Raw genomic sequence first — 24,971 nt, 5'->3', positions numbered from 1 at the left:
TAGCCCAATGACAGAAGTGTGCAAAACACTTATTATTTGGTGTTTTTGCAGTGTTATATAGTGCAGACTTGTCAGGTATTGGAGTGCTTTACATGAGCATTGGTTACATCACAGAAGAACAAATTCATTTTGGTTGTAGACATGGGGAGACTAAGTGATTTGACCAGAATCACAATGTCGAGCTGAAGCAGAAACTCCATCCTGGTTCCCCAGTTGCAAAGTCTGCAGTTCTGGAAGTAACACCACATCCTCTCCCCTAAGTGCAACATTTAATAAAGTGGTCAACTGGATAAAAAAACATAAAGGTAACAAATAATTTAAAAGTGCTTTCTCGCTATTTGAAAACTCAGAAAATATGTCCTTGTTTTAGTCTTTTAGAGCACTAACCATAACTTTGATGCCAATAAGACCATCTCATATATGTAATTTCTAAAGGAAATGCTCTAGGTATTACAGTTTTGATTACATCAAGATGACGTCAGGCGTTCCACACTTTTGTAATAAATATAGAATGTTAGCAATCTAGTTGTTCATTAGGATACTGTTGAGAGGCAGAGGCCAGGGGTACGGACTCTGAAAATTGAAGGCAGGTAGGAGGGTGCAAAGGCAACAATTTAACCACACTGAGCAGGCAGGAAGGGCCGTGGCAGCACAACAGACTATGGAGGGCAGTGGAAAGGGGGGCAGGGGCAACAAACCAACAATACAGGACTTGCAAGAGAGGCTGTGGCAATGTAATAGACCATTGTGGGCAGAAGGAAGAGGCAATGGTAGTACAACCATACATGCCAACAGTCCCGATTCAGCCAGGAAACGTCCAATGTTTTTAAGCTCAAATGGGCTTTATTTTATCTGTCTCCTGTCTACAATCTCCTCTTTTTCAATGTAACTCAAAGGGGAAAATCAATACCCCAGTTTTTTTTCAAAATCTCCCTCTTACCAAGTTCAAAATGTTCGCAAGTATGGTACATTGGATCATGGAAGGAAATGGGGTAGGGACATGGACTTGGATAACAGAGGACAGGAGGGACATGGAGAGGTGCACCAAACTGACCCTGCAGGGCAGGCATCAGGGTTTGCAGCAGCACAATACACCACACAGGGCATGCGGGACGGGAGTGCAGCACAACAATCCATAGAAAGCAAGAGGGAGGGGACAGGACCATGCACATGGACAACAGAGAACAGAGGGGCAAGAGGCAGGACCATAATGGACAGACAGGAGAGAAAGCTGCAGCATAACAGACCATGAAGGGCAGGAGGGATGGATCAGGGGCATTACAATGGAACAGATAAGCCAGGAGGGAGGGAGTAGGGGTCTGCACATGTAAACAGAGGGCTGAGGCAAGGGGGCATGGCAGGAGCAGCAAGATAGCCATGGAGGTCAGGCAGGATGGGCACTAGAAGCAAGACACACCATGAAGAGCAACAGTGAGACTGTGATGGCATACACACAGACCATGGAGGGAAGGTGGGAGGGTTTCAGGGGCAGCTAACTGACCACACAGGGAAGGTGGGAGGGGCCATGGCAGCACAGAAGACCATGCATGGCAAGTGGGAGGGTTAGTGGTAGCACAATGGCTATGATGGGCAAGAAGGAGGGTGGAGGGGCATGCACAAAGGACGATGGAGGATAGAAGGGAGGGTCAGGACCTGTGCACAGACAAAGTTCAGGGGAAGGGGCCTCACAACAGACCGCACGGGGCAGGCAGGAGGAGCAGTTGCAGCAAAACAGACCAGGGAGGGCAGAAGGGTGTGGCAGTACAATGGACCATGTAGGACAGGAGGAAGAGGGTAGGGGCATGGCATGTGGACAGGCAGGGTGGAGGTGGCAGGGACAGGTTACAGTCATCTGACAATGCTAGGCAGGTGGGAGGGGAGTGGCAGCTCAACAGAACACTCAGAGTAGATCGGAGTGGCAGGTCCATGGAACACGGTGGTCAAAAAGGATGGAGCAGGGGCATGCACAAAGACATCGGAGGGCAGGGGGAAGGAAAATAGGGGCAGCAAGCTAAGCACAGAGTTTAAGCAGGAGGTCAATGATGGGGCATAGAATTGGGCAATGGAGGGCAGGAGGAGTGGACTGGTACATCATACTAAATTGAGGGCAGTGGCAGCACATCAGACCATGCATGGCAGGAGGGAGGAGGCTAGTTCATGGATTCACACAACAGAGGATAGGGAGGAGGGGGATGGGGCAGCAAGCTAACTGTTCAGAGAAGGCGGGTATTAGGAACTTTATTGTTTTTAAAACGTGTGTCTGTGCGAACTACTTAAAATATGAACAAGTATGCAGCATAATCTCACTTTTATTCAGGAAGAAGAGGACGTTTGTGACTGTGACTCGGGGCTCACTTGGCAGTAACACCCCCTGACCCTCCACCCCCTATTGCAAAATGTAATGCCCGTGAAAAGGGTAGGTGAACACAGTGTTATATAGAACATAGTCCCGAGAGCACGATTGAAAATGAAAACTAGATATAGTGTATGGTATAAACTATGCACCAAAAAGTGTGATATAAGATGAACCGGGCGTGAAATATAATATGCAATACATTTAATTTAATTTAATTTAATTGTGGGTTTATATAGCGCTAGAATCGACTCCCGGAGGAGTATCTCCACGCTTCGACCGCTGGGGAACCCGTCCTGGCTCACCCTGAGAGATGGTCCCTAATGGGTATCTCTAAGGTGCGACCAAGCATCCCCGGCGGTCTGGGGGGGCCGTTGTGAAGATGAGGCAAGCTAATGCCCAGAGTTGCCGAGTGTGGTCCCTGACTGGAGTAGGCACCGAGGCGAGAATTATCGAGCCCGCTGACCCTGGTCCACGACCCTGCCGCGTCGGGAATCGAACCCTGGTCCCGGGCCGTCCTCTGCTTACGGGTCTGCCGCCTCTAACCAGTGAGCCACACCTCTCCAATTGTGCGCAATGACAGATTCATTGGAGAGCGCGAGATAGCACAGGCACTAGCGCGTGCTATGCGAAATGCGCCTTGGAGTGTAATATGCACAGGGCAGTGTTGTGTAACCTAACTAGTCTCTAAAGTTGTAATATAAAATATGTGCTGGAGAGTGTAACGTTGCATATGCACTGTGACAAAGATATGGATCCCAGATTGTAATATGTATGGCATAGCACTGTGCGTTATAACATAGGCATCGAGGAAGGCACGTTAGATGGGGCAATATAACCCGTGTGAAGACAAGTGTGGCATGACATATTCACGGGGTGGTGTTACAGTGCACATGGGCTAGAGAGTGTCATAGCATATGCACTAGCTAGTGGAATACAACACAGAGGTGTGTGGCACTCGGCAGGCAATGGTGGGTGTAACACAGCATTGGGCTCTGCCAGGAGCGCGCTGTGACTCTCAAGTGATGTTCGTCCCCTTTCCAGAGAGTAAAATAAAAAGTATTACACATCCGGCAGTGGATGTGTGTTTTATTAACCATGAGGGGGGTTTCTTGCATAGTTTTGGTCGAGTTTTTGTCGAATCCCCTTTGAATGGCTTGGTGTGCATGTGTATTAAATGTGCCCGTCAATAGCTACCCATGTTTGTATAAATAAACGACAAGGGTGTCTACCGGGGATTAGGCACGGTAGGGCATCAGACATGTCAGAGCTTCACTAGTGGTGTAAATACATTCCACGTGGATTCATTGTATGCATAGTCGCCTTTTAATGAATATCACGCAAATCGTCATGGTGATAGGTACGTACGGTTTGTCCAGCATGTCCTAGGTGTGTCTATAAATATATATTTTTTAAAAATAATAAAAAACAGTGGCCGGCCCTGGGGATTGGGGTCAAAAAAATATAATTAGGAGACTGACCCTGGGGGATGGGGTCATCAGGGCCAATAAATTAGAATAAGAAGGGGAACCACACATCCCCCCTTCTTAAAAAATTAAAATAAATAAAGACTGGCATCGTGCCGGAGGCCACGCCCCCTCCTTGCAGCACTCTGCAAACGCGCCCCCTGGCGAGTTGTAAGTTGGGGAATTAATTCCTCTTCAATACTGTGGGTCCCTGAGGGCCAACTAGCCCAACAGGCATCTCCAGTATGCACCAGGGAGCTGCGCTGCAGACAGGTGTTCTGAGGCCAAGCACCTTTTTACACCTCTCTGCAACGCAGCTCTGTGGCGCTTACTGGAGGTACCTAGTGGTCTAGTTTGACCCCAGGGACCCTTAGGATTCAAATGAACTTAATCTCCCAACTAAAAACGGACACAGGGATTCAAGGGGACTTAATCTCTCAACTTAGAACAGCCACAGGGCACGTTTACACAGTGGTGAAGGGAGGGGACGGGGCCTGAGGTGACGTGTGCAAACACGCACTATGGCACGTTTTAAATTGGGGATATAATTTTCCTTCAATACTGAGGGCCCCTGGGGGCTAACTAGCCCACCAAGTGCTTCCAGTAAGCGCCACTGAGCTGCATTGCAGAGAGGTGGCCCAGGCCGTGCCACTTTTTACACCTCTCTGCAACGCAGCTCTGTGGCACTTACTGGAGGTACCTAGTGGGCTAGTTGGACCCTAGGGACCCTCAGGATTCAAATGAACTTAATCTCCCAACTAAAAACGGACACAGGGCATGTTTACACAGTGGTGAAGGGAGGGGACGGGGCCTGAGTTAACGTGTGCAAAAACACCCTGTGGCCTGTTTTAAGAGGTAGTTTTAATCCCCCTGCCCTAATATATACTAGGGGCTTACAGAGGAGGTCATGCTAATCACAGGGGGACCCCAACGCATAATGTTCCCTAGTGTATATAGGTGTTTTCACTGTATTCTAAGTGTCTTTTAACATAGCACTGGCTCTAGGACTGGTTAGTCAGACTCAGTTACCACCAGTATCCGTCTGAAAAAGTTGAGGGTACAGGATGATTTTGCAACAAGGCTTCTTTCTGTTCTTTTTGTTCTTTCTGCACGTTATCCTTCTTCCTGCACTTTTCTTCGTCTTTGAGGACTTCTGTTGCTTCTTTCTGCACTTCTTTTTGTTCTTTCTGTGCATTTTTTCTTCTTTCTTCACATGTCCTATCTCTGTAGGCATAGTTAGAAATTAGCATTTAAAAAACCTTTGAAATTCACAGAAAAAACCATAGGTTTCAGGCACGTTATAGTTGGGAATTAGCATTTAAAAAACCTCAGAAATTCACTGCAAAAACCATAGGTTTCAGGGGTGTTCTTGTTAGCTGGACTTTTCACTTCTAGAAAACCATTGAAATTCCCCCGTTATAGTTAGTTCAGCTAACTATAACTCGCGCGCCCGCAATGCACTGCTGATGACGTCACATATTACATCACTCATGACATGGTCAGTGACATCACTGATGACATCTCAAATGACATCACTGATGACATCATCCTTGTGATAGAGTGGCAGACCTCCTCTCACCCTAATATAACCTTTGATACACTCATTCAAAAATAGAGACTAAACTTTTCAAAACAATGGACATACCAATACCAGTTACAACAACCTCTTCAGTAATTCTAAGATCGTCTTACACATCCACTCATTCACCAACAGTCCTATACAGTCACTCATACATGTATTCACTCATCATATGTACTCATACACCTATACATCCTGTTACACAATGCCACTCATCCATAGAGTTACTCACACACATAGTCACATTGCTAATAAAGAATCAAACATACATTTATTTGCATATACAGTTATACACACACACCACCACACTTACTTCTACGGAAACTTACACATACTTAGTTTTTTAAACAATCACTTATAGAAACACATACTTATTCATACAGGAACTCTTTCAATCTCTCACTCTCAGTATACTCACTTATATACACCAATAGTCACATACACTAGTTTAAAACATATGTAGTTACTCATAAAGACACTATTGAGACAGTCATTCACTCACTAACACACCCATGTACACACTCATCCACCCATACAGTCCTGCACACATGCTGTCTTCAACACATACAAAGAGTGAGTCACTCATTCATGCACCTATGCACTACGTAATACCCCCCACCGAACCATGCAGACACTCAGACTGATACTCAAAAAACCAACTAATAACCTATATAGACACCCATGTAGCTATTCACCAACCCATGCAGCCACTTATACACAAAGTGAGAGACTGATACAGATATTTACATATTTAAACATTACTCACTAAGCCATGTATTCACTATGATACACTTAATCAGTCAGTTATACAATCAATTTTTCAAAAACAAATCATCCATTTAGACACTTATACACCCATTTATTCTTCCATCGACCTTGAGATATACATATATAAAACATATTTAATTTTCAGAAAAACACACATTCACTGGATGATGTCATCAGTGATGTCATCAGTGATGTCATTTGAGATGTCATTAGTGATGTCATGAGTGATGTCACTGACCATGTCATGAGTGATGTAATATGTGACGTCATCAGCAGTGCATTGCGGGCGCGCGAGTTATAGTTAGCTGAACTAACTATAACGGGGGATTTTCAATGGTTCTGTAGAAGTGAAACGTCCAGGTAACTAGAACACCCCTGAAACCTATGGTTTTTTCAGTGAATATATGTATATGTGTATATATATATATATATATATTGTCTTTCTGTGTGTATTCTTTCCTACTGTGCTTGTGCTACTATCTTTCCCCCAGGAGGTGTATGTTATTCTCCAAGCTACTATTAAAGTATGTGCCTCTCCCCGTTTACTAATGAGTACTCATCTACTGCTATGTTGTTGTGTAGCTTTTTCTGCAGGAAACCACATTGTTTTAAAGAGTCATTACAATACCACTCGTACTGAGTCACGTCTCTTGCGATTTGAAGGGTAGCCTCTTCTTTGTTTCTTTGTATTTAGGGTGCCTTGTTAGGTCGAGCATTCGAGACCTCTTGTATATACTTTATGTGCATGTAGTTTGTGGGCTCTGGAGATCAGCCCTAGGACTTGTCTGCTTATGCTTAGGGACTTTTTTTCTGTTCAACTGCCTCTATTTAACTGTCTTAATAAAAAAGGACCAGTAGAGGTCAGTAAAATACCAGAATTGCTTTCTGCTGAGGGGCTTTCTTTTTTAAAATGTTTCTGGCAACTGCCTCTATTTAACTTTCTTGATAGAAAACTACTAGCAGAGGTCAATAAAATGCCAGAATCACTTTAGCATTCTCTAGATTCCAGTCGACAAATTGTCTTCCACGAGCACCTGTAGACAATAATATTTGTTGTAAAATCTTGTATTTTCAGTGATATGACCACCGAAGGCCCTGATTTTATATTAAAAACAGAGCTTTGGACTATACCATTTCCTGCTGAAAGGCAATATTTCTCTCCATGCGTTCCCATACCTGGCGTGTCACGCAGTTTGGTGCTTACTTTCCACCATGTTAAAGAACAGTAGATGTTTCAGCACCCAGGCTAATGTGCTGCATAGCTAAATACATATAAGGTCCCAAAGGCGAGACCGATTGCATTGCAAATGCTTGTTATTACTGATATACTCTTCTTTAGCGCCCTGAAGCTTGGGCGTGCATGCACTGACACAAACAAAATTACTGCAGCCCAATATTATTTAATATGCCACAATCGACTGCGTGCAATCCAACCTGTTAAACTTGCTATAAAAATAGTTTTTTTGAATTTTTCCCCGTCAATAGACAAGAATGCAGATCAATTGCTGAACCGAAGGATGACGGCTATTGCTCAGCAATTTGAATAATGGCTAACGTGACGTGAAACTGCAGCGTCTTCATGCTCAGGGGGTTCTAGCTAGTGTGTAGCCAGCCAGGATGTTTTACTTTAATGAAAATAACATTTCTTAATTACCCAAACGATGAATAGATCCATGAATCTATCAAAAGATCTTGTGTTCAGCAGCTGTCGCAACAACAAGCGCCGTCGGAAGGGGTGATACTTCTGAGAAATGTTTGTCAGAGGCAAAGGTTATTGTTGCTCCATCTCCCTAAGACTTGTGAGTTCGCATATACAGGATGCTTGGTCTTAGATCAGTCCGAGTGGTGGACTCACCCTCCATCTTAGTTTAAGTTTTAAAAAGTTACAACAATGCAGAACCGACTGACACATTTTTGGGATGCTTGAGTGGCTGTACCTGTTTAAGTTTTTTAAGCACTCACACCTAAATTTGGCCCCCTCCCACATCAAAGTCACACACAAACACAGCTCAGTATGAAAATCATGAAAACCAAGGATAGGCACATATGTTTTTAATGTGTGTATGTCTGAGACATATAGACCTACCGATCACTTACCCTGTAACCCACAAGCACATTCATTCCAAAAGTAAACAAACACTGGCAAAGCTAATATGCCTGGCTTTAATGTTGTAATGAGTGAAAACGGAGGAATGCACAAGTGCGTGTCTGTGTATTTATTATGCTTTCGCATATTAAAGTTCTACATGTTTGGATCTTTGATTTGGAAGCAAAAGCAGGATTATATCAAATGCTCTTTAGCCTCATTCTATTCCTGTTTTCGTTTCTTTGTAAACAGAAGTTTGAAGGGCACGGGAGTCCACTTGGTGGTCCTGCATTTGTGGAGTCCACGTTATAGACCTGCGTTTGTTTCTATATCAGAACTATAAGAAATGCAAGGCAGCCTTCATTATATTCCTGTTTTGTTTCTATGTGAAGCGAGGGTCAGATGACAAGAGAGCCTTCATTATAGTTCTGAAATAGTTTCTATGGTATGAAAACATGGTGGAATATATTTAAGGTGCTGATGGTGGGCCAAGGCCTGAGTGGTGAAATTTGCCACGAGCTTAAATTAATGGAAAATAAAAAAAGGCTGATTCAGTGAAAAGTAACAAAAAATGATTACTTTACGGATATGATGCAATGTGATACTGTTGTACACCACAGGGGCAGCCCAAACGGTACCTGAACCAGGGGCAGTACTATACATATACACAGCAGAGGTACCAGTCAATAATGTAGGAATGTTACTAGTCAGAGTTTCAAGCAATGAAAAAAGAGCCGAGCTGCTTAGGCAAACACAATCCGGAAACAAACAGGACAGTGGGCCCACTTATTAATTATCAACAGAACACGTATATTTACATTACTCATCAGGAAAATAGAAGAAATATAAAATTGTATTGAAGAAGTGCTCAAGCAATCACACAGTGAATACAGGCTATACAATACAGAGTTTTTTAAAACAAGAAATCGACAATGGAATATATTTTTAGACTTTTTACAAATTCAATTATTTGAATTCCTAAGGCATTTCTCCATTCATCATCAGAACAGGGATAATTAAATGAGCAAGGGCATAGCTTGGCGCTTCGAATGATCCATAGTTTCTCCCAGTTTACAGTGGTCCTCTGACGCAGACGCTCCTAATAGCTGATTTTCACAGCCATTAGGGGGTTAAAGTCGTTATACAGGCCTCACCTCGGGTGGGGCAGATTTACAAGCCCCTTGCGCCACTTTTGCGTCCCTTTTCCCATGTTAATAGTGACACTAAAGTGGCGCAAGGTGCTTGTTAATCTGACCCCAGGTTTTTAATTTAATTGACCTTTCAAAGTGCTAAGCCATGCCTTTGCTCATTTAACTATCCCTGTCCTGATAATGACCTGTTGATTGCCCTGGGTCGAAACACTGTCTACACATTCCACTAATAGAATGAAGTTATACCTTTGAAAATCAAATTATTGCATTTTTAGAAAAGTCTAACCGTATATTCCATTGTCACTTGTTTTACAGACAAGAGGTAGGTCTGTTTATTAAACGCTTATTTATAACGCACATACTTAGACTCACAACATTAGATGAGTTGCCACATTGAATATGAATTCATTTTAGTAGATTAAAGTCACTATCGGAAAAAAGAGTGCGCTCTCCAGTGTGAAATACTCTGTTTCTCCTTAAGGGGGTGCAGGCGCACACTGGTTACACACATCTGACCTAGTCCTCCCAATGCATACTGGTGTCAATGGCTGCACAGCTCTGGCTGTGTTTCAACACTCAAGCCATCACAAAAAACCATTGCGTTATGGACAACCTTGAACTGCATTTACCAGAATACACTGGGGAGAACTGGGATAAAGTGTGTGAAATCACCCTGATGGAATGTATAAACAAGCTTCCAGAGCAGTGGTTCCCAAACTTTTTTGACCCGCGGCTCCCTTGACTCATTGGCCATTGCCCTTGGCTCCCCACTGTTGCTTTATTGGGGGTGGTTGGGGTGGATGTAAGCCCGGCCTCAGGAGTACTTGCATTTTTCTCACTGAAAATAATTGGGATGAAGCTGATGAAGGTATTCCAGAGCCATACGTCTGCACTGGATGAGTGCTGTGGGGCACTAGACCACAGACAAGGAGCAGCAAGTCCTGGACCGCCAAGAGACGCTTTGCCCTCCTGAACTGTTCAAAAGAACGGAACTCTAGTGTTAAGGGCTACGCAGCACTGGCTGTGTTTCAACACTCGAGGGAAGGCAATAAAACTACCTTGCTCTAGAAGGCACTTGGAAGGATTTTGATAAACTTCTAAGCAGTGTGTGACAGTGACTCTAACCTCTAATAATACATATACTCTTTTTCCATGTGGTTTTATCAAAGAGGATGAAAAGTGTGGCACTCTATTCTGTTAACACCATTATGATGTAGCAGGTTCTGTATACACACTATTATTGATTACGTGGCAAAACTGTTTTGTATTGTGCCTTACAACAGCATCTATTGGGGATTAATGTGTGGGTAAACCCAAGAGCCATTTTTGTAGTTTTGTCATGACTTGTATACTTTTTTGATTTTCTGTATTCAGGAAACAAGAACTAACTAACTTTCTGGTTTCATAAAGAACAATGGCCACTACCATCACGATTCATTGGTATTTAAACAGGCTTTGTAGTTGATTATTTCACCCAGAAAATCCCAATAGAAAATAGATTAGATTTCTCAAAGTCGAAACCAGAGATGCTGCTCCTATTTACGCAGGGAGTGTTAACACTTTAAAAAATACACCATTAGGAGACATTCTTCCAGTTGCTTAGTTTTTATTCCTCTCTACCTTTAAAAAAATGGCAGAGATTGAAGCTGATCCACATCGATAATATTAGTAATTTTGCTCCTGCTTTATATGCAGTTTTGCTTTATAAATAACAAAAATGATTACTCAATGTATCAGCCTCAGAAGGATAGAGGGTTGAATTGGCTTTGTTGGGATTTCAACTTGTGTTCTATAGATCACAACAGATAACAGAAATGATCATTAACACAATGCACCTTTTGGCAGGCTTTTTTCAGTTTTAAAAATAAGTTGCACCTTAACTCCGGATCCTTGTGTATAATGTGCTGTTAGCCCGAGCTCAGCAGGCACTGAAAGCAAAGGAAGGGAATTCTTAACAATTCTCTATGGCCCTACTTTAACCATTGATCATTCCTTGATCTAGACTTTTATTGTCAAGCTCAGATAACCATGTTAGGTGTGTAACCTTAATATAAATGTTTCCCAACAATACTGGCTTCTGTAATGCCATACCTATTTATTCTATTATTGTGCCTCTAATTGGAATGAAGGCCTGGTCCAAATCTGCCTGAAGAGCATGATGGTTGAGGGTAAAATACAAACCGAATTCAAAACAGTGCAATATTAAGTCCGGAAGCATACTAGACGTTTATGCTAAGATTGTTTTATTCACAATGGCTTAATCCACAAATACCTGTAGATGCCCTACACTACTGTACAATAAATTCCAATCCTCAAGATATAATGAATGATAAACGTGCAGGGGAGGCTCCTCCGTAATAGCGGAGGAGCATTGCTCCAATGAAATGCCCCAGAGACGAAAAATAAAATGCGAAGAAGTTATTTAATTACCATTTTATTTCTCATCACCCCATTCTGAACTTGCTCCGGGGCGGCGGCGACTGGACGCGAGCTTGGCCCTTCCTGTGGATCGCCCCAGCTGTGGTGGTCGCTTCTCCCCATGCCCCCTCCCCGGGGGCACGGGGCCGTCAGGACGGGGGCTGGGCGGGGCCTGCTGAATGGCAACAGCAGGGAGGAGGGTGGACTGCCTTTGCACTTGTTTGAAGTGCCCATGTCTCTTTGGCCAGTCGTCTTGCTGTGGCCAGCCACACATGTGCACTTTAAACCCCTCTAACCCAGTTGTCTTGAGACAGCCGGGTTGGAGAAAGCCAGATCCTGCAGTGCTCTTGTGAGCTCTGATAGAGGCCGCTCTCGCCAATCCTGACGCTCCTCTCCTGCATGAGAGCAGCCATGATTGGACGTCACGTCGGAAGAAGAGGACCCAAGTGAGGAGGATGCAGCAAGCACGGCAAGTAGTGTTTTATTTGCTTTATTTTAAAAATGTGTTTATTTTATGCTCTCACCAACCCACCACTCATTTGCCTGCCTCTCCACTTGGCACAATTGTCACCCGCCACTGTAAACATGCTTGTGGAAGTACAGAATAAAATACAAATTTCAGTCCTGGCATTGTACCAAAGGTCAAACTTTTTATAGATGCGTCTTACATACTGGGTGTGATTTAGGTAAAAAGCATGGAATGTGTAAGCATAAACAAGCACATTTTTCATGTGGGAATTGTGTTGCTGTCTTTTAAAATGAGTTAGGCCTTCTTAAAGCTGTTAGTAAAGAAGACTGAAGTTCAATTTAATCCTAGCAAACGTTGGTGCACACTAAGTTTAATAGTCCTCGGTCCTCCTTATGAAGGCCTATTATTTAGTGAAGTATTATTGCCCCCAGTGCTGGTGTTTTATTTACCAGGTGATGTTTTACCACCCATTTCCAATTTCTCATAATGGGGGATAACACATGTTGAATAACGCATGTTTTATCCTGTTCCAAGTTCCAAAATTCAGTACAGACTGTATTCTCCCCTCTCCAATCCCACCAGGTTTTACTTGTCGACATTTGTGTGGCGAAAAAGTCCTATATTAGTGTAAAAGTTGTAATCCTGATTTGAGTAGCAACTTCTTTTTTCATCCTAATTACCGTTATATGTTCAAATGTAATGAGGACTTTATTCTCTTGTGCCCTAACAATAGAAGTTCAAAATTTGAATTTCAGTTCCTGTAGTTGTCAAACTACCCTTTCCTGCAAATTTACAATAAATGACATTCAGGGATATTCTCCACACACCGTTCCACAGTCCTACAGTAAGCATTTCTTTCTGGGGAAGGGACATTATGAATACATAACATTAGTATGACATAACATTTTTTGGCATTATACTCCTAGGATATGGATACACTTAAAATATTGCTGATATGGTTGTAAGTATGTGGTGAAGAAGTACTCTTTCATATGTGCGCCGAACGAATTTTAGTTTTAGTTGAGTATTAGTGATCAAACCAAAACTCGCTTCAAGTATGAGAAATTGATGTATGAAAACCTGTGCTTAGAAGTCACACTTGTATTTGGGTTGGCTTCTAAAATGCAAAACGTGTCCCTTTGCAGCCCCTTGAGAGTCTCTCGCTCTAATACAAATCATACCAATGACCTCGGGGGTGAAATCCGATCTATGTGCAAACTGGAGTATGTACAGGATTCACAATTCTGAGAAATGTTGTAATGAACGCAGACTCTCAATTTTGTCCAGGCAGATCCAGGCTCTTGGAATTTCAATTTACCAAGGCATGATGTGCACTACATTCCAATACATGTTGGACTCAAGCAAAAATACTAGTTCAGCATGTAGTTACCCACTTAAAATATTAAATCGTTAAGGCACCAATTAAAAAAACACACACCTTAGATTACGTGAGGCGTGGTATTGTTGCAAAGTTGGTTAATAGCTATGGTAAATATGTATCTACCATTGGCAATAAGACCACTAACATGATCTAGGGCTCAGTATAGGTCTCTCTAAATTATTCCCATGCTCAACCCTTGATAGCTTGGGTGCGAGGAGGCCGGCTTATTTTAGGAGACAGGTATGTAAAGCATTTAAAAACACAATCTGTGAATAATTAAGACACAACACACAATACAAATCCCACACCAATTATTAGAAATGGGTAATATTTTCATCTTAAAATGACACCAAAACGACACAAATCCAATGTAGGGAGCTGGAAATATGATTTTTTTAAGAATTACCACTCCATAGTGCTTAAAAGCCTATAGACTTAATCTAGGACATCTGGTCCTGTTTGCCTGGGACAAAGTCAAAGTTCTGGGCCAATTGCGATGGAGCCCTGCTCCGATACCCCACGCAGTAGGCCTTGGTCAAACGTTTACCTTCGGAATTAGAGACTTTTCTGGAGATTTTTCTGCCAAGCTCCCTAGATGCTCTTCACTAGTCCGGATTCAGTGAGGATTTGCCGGCTAGACTTTCATAGAGCTCCAAGTCAAACTCTACAAGTCGGACCTCCGGGGCTCTTCAGAGGGATGAACCTGGAATCCGGGCCGGTCGCAGTTGAAGGTAGCCGGCTTGGGTCTCGCGGTTGAGTCGGTCATCTTATGGAGTTTATTTTCCAAAGTTGCTACCAACTTCTGGAACTTCTTCCTGAAGTTCCTCTTGAGGGTCCAAAGTGTCCAAAACACAGCCCAACATGTCTGAAGGTTCCCACCCTTTCACCCACTTAGGTCAGTAATCAATACTAACTTATGATTGAAAGCAATAAAGACGAATAGCCTAGTCAACTGTGGAATAACTCTGTCAAAACTACATCTCAAGGTTGTAAGTTTCAAATTGGTCCTGAATTCAATGCAAAGTTGTGAAATAAATGTAATTGTAGTGAAGTTACCTACAGAAAGTTTTTTGTTTTTTTTAGTTCAAAAGGATTTTAATGCAATTTTTTCTATACTCACCAAAAAAGATCACTGCCCATGTCTTCCATTTAGGGTAGGACACACATATTAAGTATAACAGCATGCTAACCCTGCTTTTGTGGAAGTGAATGGGTTGCAGTGGTTCAGTACTAGAAATACATTGGGGCACATTTACAGAATATGGTCCACCATTTCTAGGCTTAACCAGCAAATATGATAAAGTTACTCGGCCTACGAATGGGGGAAGATAGCAGAGATCAAACTCCTTGGTACTACCCTGGTGGAGCTAGCATGACATAAAACGAATACTTCTAACCCAGCTTATGGAAGCCAGTAAACCATGTCTTGCGTCACCCTTTAGCCTCTACATTGATCATCTAAAAACTATTGAATGAAATATATGAATTTGAAATAGATCGTGTTACCAACTTTACTTTCTCCACTCCACTGAAAGTCCTCTCCCTGATAAAGCAACTCAGGCCTGCCCCTCACAAAGCACTGCTATCTGGCCGTCTCTGTGGGAAGACTTGTGTTGATGTTAGCAGTTCTGTGGACTGCAGTGGAAAGGATGGGAGAGGTGACCATAGTCTATCCTGAAGCCACTATGGCCCAGAATACAGGTGGAGTAGAGTGGTATTTTGAAGTCGGATACCACTTTGCCTTATGTCTTGTTTCCTGTTGTTCCTGCACCCAGATTTCCTTTTAAGTCACCGGAGGAACACATAATGCTCATACCACCAGGCCACATCCCCTTTTCCCTCGGCGTGCACCTTGCCTCTCACTGGCTCCTACTGCTATTTATCCTCCGCTCAAAGCACGTGGTAAATGAGAGCTAATCCCTCCCCCCCCCCCCAAAAATGGAATACCATGTGGAATTTCTTCTGAAAAAGGGGTCCAGTTATTACCGTTATTAGGGGATTGCTTGTAATGCAGACAGCTTGATTTGTAGACTCAGCCAGCCTCTATCTCCACACCAAACCCACCCTACCCATAATTGGCACCTAGGAAACAACTCCTTTTTGCAAACATTATGCTTTTGCCTATATGCTATTTTCTTGTCAATGCCTCACTTTGGCAGCAAAGAAACAGGAACTTTTATTTAATACAGTTTTGTTTTCTTGTGTTTCAGTGTCATCAATAATACTTTGTGGGATCAACAGAAATGCGGTTCCTTTGGATTGTGGTATCTTGCCCTCTATTTCTTCTCATGATTACATCATCTGCAAGTGCTTTAGAATGGAGTCTAGAATCCCTTTTCTATCCTATGGTGAGTGAAGGAAATTATTAATTATGTCAGCAATACTACAAAATGTATTTCTTGCTTGTCACATTTGTAGACTGTTCTGTTGCATTAATAAACAAATCATGCACCAACATAGAGAGGATCAGTGGGACTCACATTAGGATCTTCATTGCATTTCTTGTTAAAACTCTGGTGGTGTAAACAAAATGGCTCATGCCTGGAATTGTCAAGAAGAGAAAGTAAATTAAAAAAGCAACAATATCCCGGTGTACCTCAGTCAGCATTAGTCGAAGCCAATATACAGAGCTCCTTACCATTGTTAAATACAATGCCATCCACTACACCCCTGAAAAGCCTGTTTAGATTCCACATCTCCTAAACAATTCCTATGTGCTGCTAACTTCCTCCAGGACAGAACACATCAAATTAGAAACGTCAACCCATGACAACGTTATAAACAGATTTGCCACTAAGAAATGCATTTATTTATCCTTCTTCTTTATCCAGTCACATCAAAAAAGCTAAGACTGCCATAACCTCATACACTATTCCACTTTATTAAACTTCATCGCGTCATATCAAAGCATACAATATGAATGCTAAAAAATACGCATCACCCTACACCACACCACTATTTCACACCATATAACACAACCCTACACGACATGGCACACAACAAATCATGCAAAACCACACAATTCGCTCTCTACCACACACGATCATATTGTGCCACACTGTAGAAAATACATTACACCACATCGCACTATTTGACATTACACACCCCATCTATCCACAGCATAACACTATAGAACATCACACCATGCCACACTGTACAACAAACACACCAGTACTCCAAATTGCAACAGAACCACAAAAGACCACATTTCCCCACAATATAACATGAATTTTTAAAGCACAGCTTCTCCCCTTGGGGAATCGTGGCACTGGATAACAGCTGCGTATAGTTATCCACCTTCATAGTACTCATTTTACCAACCTTAAAAGGATGGATTGCTGAGCTGAACAACCAGAACATAAACCTGTGACCATGAGGTCAAACCCACATTCCTGAAGTAAATACATCAGTCCAATGAACCACCAACTTGCATATCACAATTTGACAATTTCTCAGCATTTCACTGTACCCTTCACTGCATGACCATATCTCACCATTTAAGAGTGCGTGAAATAACGCTATATCTAACAATATCATAGCATTGCACACTTTGCCACAAAATACTGCACCATATGACAGTAAATAGACAACCTGCGCATGCCATTTTACTACACTAAACTCACTACACTACACACCTTCTAAATCCTGCCATAAGGCACCAAACTATGCCCTGCACCAACAATTCACCACATAACTCACCCAAGTACATCTTACCACAAGATACAACACCAGCTATCACCATGGCATAACTATAAGACAACAATAACCATTTAGCAACACTGCACAATGGCTCTTTATACTATCACAGCCTGGCACCTTATCACACTATGCAATATCACACTGTATGACACCCCGCAGCCCCACACTACACCATACCAAGCCACCCCATGCAAATCCAGGTCGCACCATACCACGCAACAAGATAAAAAAACGCCCCTTCTAACCATGCCACTTTACTGCTCACTGCCTCATACTACATTACACCACCCCATTCGAGTCCCGATAATATTATATCCTACTACATAACATAAAATTGGAAACCATTACACCTCAACACAGCATCCAACACCATCACTGTGCATTTCAAAAGGTTCCACTAGATCACTTTGCACCATTATCACTATGCGGAATAGCGCTGCTAGCATTCTCAGTCAAGCTTCCTTAGAAGGAGGCTCCAAGCCGTTTATGGGTGACGTATTATACTTCTATTCCAATTCATTATAAAAATATGGATTATTTGCTTATGTAAGTACAATTTTATTCCTGTAGGCTTTCTGCTAGATTGATTCTCAGCGAGCATGTTCTAATAAGTAAACTTGGCAGGTAACACTTTCATCCAAATTCTAATACATATTGGTTGGTACTACTAGGTTGTTGGGTTAATCCTTACATAAAGAATGAGTTATCTACAACCTTTGACACTTACAGTCTGAGTTCCAACTGCAGGTCCTTTCTTCCACACACCCATACCACTATGCACGTGACCCACCACATATTGGTCCCTTGCTGTGGCGCAGGATGCTCTTTCCACTGGGACAAGGTACTCTTGAAAGTTCCTCTATATAAATGGTCCTAGGGAGATTCAGAGTGAGAGGCAAGAGCCAGCAATAGCATTATGTATGGGCAGGAAGGTACAGAGAAAGTGAGTTTTGAGGCATAGGAATTGTTGAATGTCAGAATATTGTTGTTGGCAATATCGTTTGAAAGAAATATTGTGTCTTAAATATCATTTGCAAAAATATTGTTACATGAATTTATCAAGCAGCTTTAGGACAATCAATGAATTTTACCACTGTAGAATTCTACTACTGTTAACCTGCATTTTTTCTCATCCAGCGCCATTAAAAACAGCTCCACTATATACCTAACTTAGCTGAAAGTGTGCCACCTCCTAATTACTTTTATTTAAGAAAATATATGTTAGACCTGGCATCCTTGGTGGTGATTCCCTTGACTTTTTGCCATCAGACCTCCTGTTTTTGCTGACTTTATTTTTGCTGGCTTTTGGACTCTGGGCACATTATCGCCTCTAACCAGTGCTAAAGTGCATGTGCTGTCTTCTTAAAACAATGGCTTATCCACAATTGGCATATATAATGTACTTGTAAGTCCCCAGTTAAGTTCACTACATGTGCCCAGGCCTGTAAATTAAATTCTACTAGTGGCCACCCACTTAAGCAGCTCTTTAAACATGCCATTGCAGAGCCTGTGCATGCAGTTTTAAACTGTCATGTCAACCTGACAAGTTTATCCTCTTGTCGGGTGCAAACCTTCCTTTTTAATACATATAAGTCACTCCTACGGTAGGCCCTGGACCGCCTTCGGGCAGGGTGACGTGTACTAAAAAAGTAGGACATTAATTTTTAAGTTTCACATGTCATGGTAGTGAAAAACTCGTAAATTAATTTGTCACTACTGCAAGGCTTATCTCTCCCAGAGGACAACATTGGGATTACTGTATAATATTCAGGGGTCCCGGTTTTATGGTATTTGTTTTTTTGACATTTCTGTCTGTATCTATCCATATTTTTTTCCAACTTTATCTGTATTTATCCATATTTATTATGGGATTTTTTAGAAAAATAAAGCTGAAACTGGTATATTTCCATTTTTATTTAACCAATAATTATGCAGTCATGCTTGAATGTCTGCTAGGTTTCAGTGATATGAACACCTGCAGAAGATAAATCAATGCACTTGTATGAGAATATGCACATTTCAGTATCAGCTTTGTGCATATCTACTGCTGTTTGAATCCTCTTTACCAAAAGTCCTTTCTTTTTCAACACCTTTACCTATCAGTCCACACAGTTATTGGCCTGGCAGTCATGGCAAAGTGTATTTAGAATCACTCAAAGCACCCAATTTCCGTTTTTATCCATATTTAAAAATAAATACAGACAAGACTATACATTTTTTTTTTCTGTATTAATCTGTAAAAATGAAAAACAGGGAGCCTTAATTATATTTTATCAGTGTAATTTCCAATTGGGAAGAGATGGGACCCCAAAGGTTGGTGTTTCTGTAATCATAATTTGAAATCAGAGCATATGGCAAAGTCCGATTTTAAAAAGTAATTGTGAAAATGGCACTTTTAGAAAGTTGCCATTTTCTCACTTTTGCCATTTGGTGCTTTCTGTCTGCCTCTGAATACACGTCTGGGGTGGGTGAGAGCTGAGCTGTGTGCATTGCCTCTAGACAGCCATACACAAAGGGAACTTCGGTGTGGCTGATTGGCCATGCACATCCTGAGAGGCCCTCTGGGCAGGGTGGGAGTGAGGAGCCGACACTTACACCTGAATAGGCTGTGTTCTGTCCCCACACAAAGGGATACATACACCCTCTGTAGTAAGTCTGGGGCCAGGGTAGGAAGGGCAGGGACTCTGTGAACTTCAAAGGCATCTCTTTGAAGTCTCCCCCCACTTCAAAGGCACAACTGGGCATAAGCACTGTACCTCTGACACCGCCAATTGAGTACACTTCTGCACCTGTGGATACGCTGCCAGTAGGAAGGACTGCTGTGCTGCTGAGAGGACTGCCACTTTGCTGGACTGCTACTGTGCTGGACTCCTGCTCTGCTGTGCTGACATGCTGCCTTCCTTGCCTGGGAGTGCAAAGGACTGGATTTGCATCTTTCCAACCCAGTACTAAAGTGACTCCTAGGGCTTGCTGGCTTGCCTCCAGTTCTGAAGTCTCAGGGACATCAAAGACTTCCAACCACCCTTCTACGGCACCTGGACTCTGCCATCTGTGAGCCTTGTCCTGCCAAGTGGTGACAACCCAAAACTGCAGGTGGGTATAAAGTGCTGTTTTAGGAGAAATCCATGTATCAACCCGGTTGCGCCTCTCGGAACCGGCACATCTACTGCGACGACAACGCATCGTTACTTCCACAAGGATCGAGTACATCGCAACGCAGACTGCGCATTGCCTCCATTCCTGATGAGCACTCAATTTTGCACAGCGCACCACCTTCATCCTGTGGTTTAATAATGATGCATCACCTTTTTGCTTCTTGCATCTGGGCTGTGTCGATGACACAACTAAGGTACTTTGCAGTGGGATAAGGCTTGTCCCTTTTAGCCGACCTGCGCTCCATTGTGGTTGGCTTGAATGTTTGGATTTGACCCGGTCTAGCGTGACCAGATTACCCCAGTTGGAGCTTTATGCTTTTAAACTCTACATTTCAGTTTATTCTTTAGGAATTCATAACTCAAGTTCTACTTATTGGATAATTTGTCATTTTGGTCTTGTTTTGTTCATTGAATTAAGCTTCAATATTTTAACCAGGTGTGTTATTTTCACTGGTATACTGTTTTAAGTGTTGCACAAATACTTTACACATTTCCTCTTAAAGTAAGCCAGACTGCTCTTTGCCATAGCTACCAGAGGGTGAGAGGGGTATGTCCAACAAGTGTCTGGAGCACAAAACAATTATAGTAAGTACAGTCGCAACCTAATTCAATGAGAAGGACAACTTGTGTATTTATGACAATATTATAATTTTAGAAAATGGCAAAGAAGATATTTTCAACAAGAGTGGCTGAGTAATGCCCAATGTAAAGAACATAGGAGCAGTAGTCCTCATACTGCTGGCCCTAACTACTAACTATTAGTGAAGGTGTGACATAGGGATGTCAAATAGACAAGTTAAATTAGACTACTGTTCTTTGCCCTTCCCTTCATTACTTCCACTCGCTGTCTGCTTGGGCCCATAATTACATAGTAGTCAATTAACAGTGGGCAGCACCCTTTGAAATATTGCCCATTAAAGCTCAATTGTTGCCTACTGTTTTGTGCTGTCTGCTCACTTGTGATCTCCGGAAGCCTGTCAGGGTTTTCTTATTGAAACTGTACACAATTAAGTCTCTTGTTCTCTCTATCAAGTCAACTCATTATTCCTGCAACTTAAGCCAATGGAATTCAGGAAATAGTCTGTAGGTGCCAAGAAATTGGTTATGCAATATTCTAGGCTTGGGACATTATATGTTTTATTAGTGCCCTTTGCTTCAAACGTTGCTTCTGCAAAAATATACACTGACGTGCCATGTGTTTTCTTTATTTTTTCCTAGACATACATTGGAAACAAAATCGAAAATACTTTCTCAAAAAGCCTATCGCGACACAAGCGTGCAGGTAAAACTTTACTGGTTGTTGTTGGTATACCTTTTTTGGAATATTTACATTTTCTCTTGGTTTTCGTTTTCGGCTACGGACATTTATAATTCAACTTCAGACTAAAAAATCCCAATGTAGAATCAGACATGTCACAACATTTTTAGGATGATGGAATTATCATAATTGTTTTATGTGGTTAAATGACATCCTGTATTCTAGGCTCAGATGCTAAGGCCATTTGGCACATTGGAACCATAATCGAATGTGTCCATAAAGATATTAGGGTTGTCTAATGTTGGCCTCAATGGATGGATCCATGACAGATTTTTAGGAAATCTTCATAGGATAAATTAGCATACAGTTAATCTAATGGGGCCACATTTACATAGTAAATTATGATGAACCTCTGGCATGGCTCCAATTTTTACAGATCAAGTTTGTCCTACATAATCTTGAGGTGAGTCATGTCTTTTGCAAATAAGTATTGTTCTTGTATTGAGTTGCTAATTTTGAAATAATTGTTCAGTTCAAGACTGAGCATGAAATTACTCACCAAGAACATGACAGACGTTTCGGGTTTATGTCAAGCGGGATAACCTGGATGAGGAGAATATAAGGCTCTTGTTTTATATAAATATCATTGGTTGACTTGAACAGGTATTCACATTAGATAAGACAACTCAAAGTCACATCATGAGCCAACATGATCTAAATGCATAAGGCCAGCCATCCTACTCTCCCTCTGGTTTGATCCGGAGATGCCATGTACAAAACCATCGGAGGGTGCTGTGCCTGAAGTTGCTGAAGTCTTTTGCTTGAATATCCTGCACAATTCATCTTTTTCCTATTTGCGACCAGCACAAGGGTTATACCCAGGGGAACTAATCACCTAAAGTTCCAGGGTGGACCACTGACAATGTAACCCTGATGGCCTTGTAGACCCCTGTCTAAGGGTTTCCAGTGGCAGAGACAACTAATCAGTCAATCAAATGGCATTTGAAAAGTGCAACACTGTCCCCCCTAGGGGTATCTGGATGCTGTGTCTGTGTCGAAGAGCCAGGTCTTGAGTCTCTTTCTGAAGTCTGCCAGCGAGGGGACTGTACGAAGCTGGAGAGGACTGAGGCTCTGCCATCAGAAACCCGGATGCTACTTGAAGTGTAAATGAGGCAAGAGAACAGAGAGATGGATGAAACGGGACGTCCAATATTCTTTACGACAGATTTATCATTTCTCCTCTCCACTAAAGGAGACCCATAAGAAGGTATTTACTGTTGAGACAATCCGTACATTGTACAATGCAGACATCTGCTTCGTTTGTGCATCAGTTTCTCATACAGTCCCTCAGCCAATCCGCCTCACTGGCAAGAAATGCTGGTTCAGATATACATATACACATGTGCTCCAGTGGCGTCCTTCTATTCAGTATTAAAGGAGATGTCATGCAGCCCCTTCTGCAAACCAAAAAAGGTGCTATTGCAAAACTGTGTTGCTTTCTCAAGCACATTTTATTTGACAGGGCACTATATATGCTCATTATTTGTTCTGCTTTGTTATTCTTATGTAGTGTAGTGTTTGCTGATGTTTCCTTGTAGCACTACAAGTAGCAGCTTAACCTCTGTGAAAAGTTGCTTTAAATGCATGGGGTGAAAATTAATGGATGCGTGCGGGAGACGGTCACTTTTCTGTCCCAAGGCCCTAGCGAGTGTGGTGCAGGTTGACCTCAGATCTACCCCAAGGGAGCTTGGCATATATTGTGGGTTGTTTCTGCTGGTTTGTTTCGCGGTGCAGCCTTCCAGCTAACACACGTCTGTTGGGGCAGTGGTACCCTTTAATGAATGGGTTCAGTGTTTCCACTGTAAGATTGCCAGGAAAGCTGTATTTCAATATGATCTAGAGCAGAGTATCTTAGACGATCAGTGTGGTCTTTGAAACTCTACTGTCGCTTTGTCCGGTGCAATTCATTCTTTTGAGGTAGGATTTAATGACAAGAGATTTACCTTGTGACTTGTTTTCTGCTTCCTGCACTGGTAAAATGTTCTGTCGATGTAGTATTTACTTTAACTTGCTTCTCCAGTTGAAAGGCAACCCAAAGCAGTGTGTAACAAGGCGTTCTTCACTTAAGCATGGGATGAGGAAGTGAAAACATTTCACATTCTTTTTCAAATGGGTTTTCCTATGGTGATGGATTCATATTCAGAGATTTAAGGCAGTTACAATCTTTATATATAAATACATTCGCTCCTAGAGGTCGACGGTAGATCGTTATAGTTATGACCACATACATACATACATACATACATACATACATACATACATACATATTTATTTATATATTATCTACTGGCTGTTGCCAGTAGATAGTTATAGTTAGGACCGAGTTTCCATAGGAAATCTGAAAATTCTATTTTGAATAACTTTGGCGCCGGTCGACGAATCCTCGCGAAATGGGGAGCTCCGCTCAGCTCCTACCCTGAAAGTCTCGGGGTGATTCGTCAAGCGGGAGCTGAGAAAAAAGGGGGTCCCAAAACACATTTTCCCCATGCATTTTCCCATAGGACCTTTAGTCGAAGGTACAGCCCGAACGGCTGAACAGAATTACTTGAAATTTGGCAAAGAGGTAGTCCTCAGGTCAGGCATGTGCCTTTTGCATATATGGTGTCAATCTGTTCAGTAGTTCCTGAGAAAATTGCAGTTAAAAGTACATAAATATCTATAAGCGTGCACGGTGCGCGCACCCTAACGTGCGCGAGCGTAATTCTGATTGGTGGTTACATGTCGGTCAACATTCGAATCGGTCGAAATCAGGAAGTGTTGGCTGCCATTTTGTGTGTTTTGTGTGTGACAGTGAAAAAGAAAGGTGGAGAACGTGAAAAGGGGGCAGGGTAGAGAGTTCCTGACCCCCTAGCCTTTGTCACGGGGTCCCTGAAGGACCCCGAAGGATTTTTTTTCCTTAAAAAAATCGCGGGGTGCGCGCACCGTGCGCGCACGGTGAAAAACCTTAAAAAAACAAAAAAAAACATTTTAAACGAGCCATTCCATATTACAGGATACAGTCAATCTATAACTATATACATAGGTAGTTTATTGTAAAATAAATATATAAAAAATATAATAATACATACATAACTTGGCATTTAAAAAACCTTACAAATTCACTTAAAAAACCATAGGTTTCACACATG

General features: G+C 42.2%; 1 protein-coding gene across 6 annotated transcripts in view; it reads left to right on the top strand.

Annotated features, from left to right (window-relative positions):
* Positions 1 to 24,971, top strand: part of LOC146816667 (adhesion G protein-coupled receptor F5-like) — a 531,046-nt gene that overhangs the window by 215,119 nt on the left and 290,956 nt on the right. For all 6 annotated transcript variants that reach the window (XR_014962931.1, XM_085610566.1, XM_085610564.1 and 3 more), the window contains exons 2-3: positions 15,882 to 16,019; positions 21,744 to 21,807. Coding sequence is in view for 5 of the 6 variants with exons in the window: in XM_085610566.1 (XP_085466692.1) it covers positions 15,915 to 16,019; positions 21,744 to 21,807 (169 nt within the window). In the remaining variant the exon portion in view is untranslated. The remainder of the gene's footprint in view (positions 1 to 15,881; positions 16,020 to 21,743; positions 21,808 to 24,971) is intronic.

The sequence above is a fragment of the Triturus cristatus genome, chromosome 6, assembly GCF_964204655.1.
Source record: "Triturus cristatus chromosome 6, aTriCri1.1, whole genome shotgun sequence".
NCBI lineage: Eukaryota > Metazoa > Chordata > Amphibia > Caudata > Salamandridae > Triturus > Triturus cristatus.
Note: the sequence above shows the minus strand (reverse complement) of the source record. Positions and strands in the feature narration are given on the sequence as shown.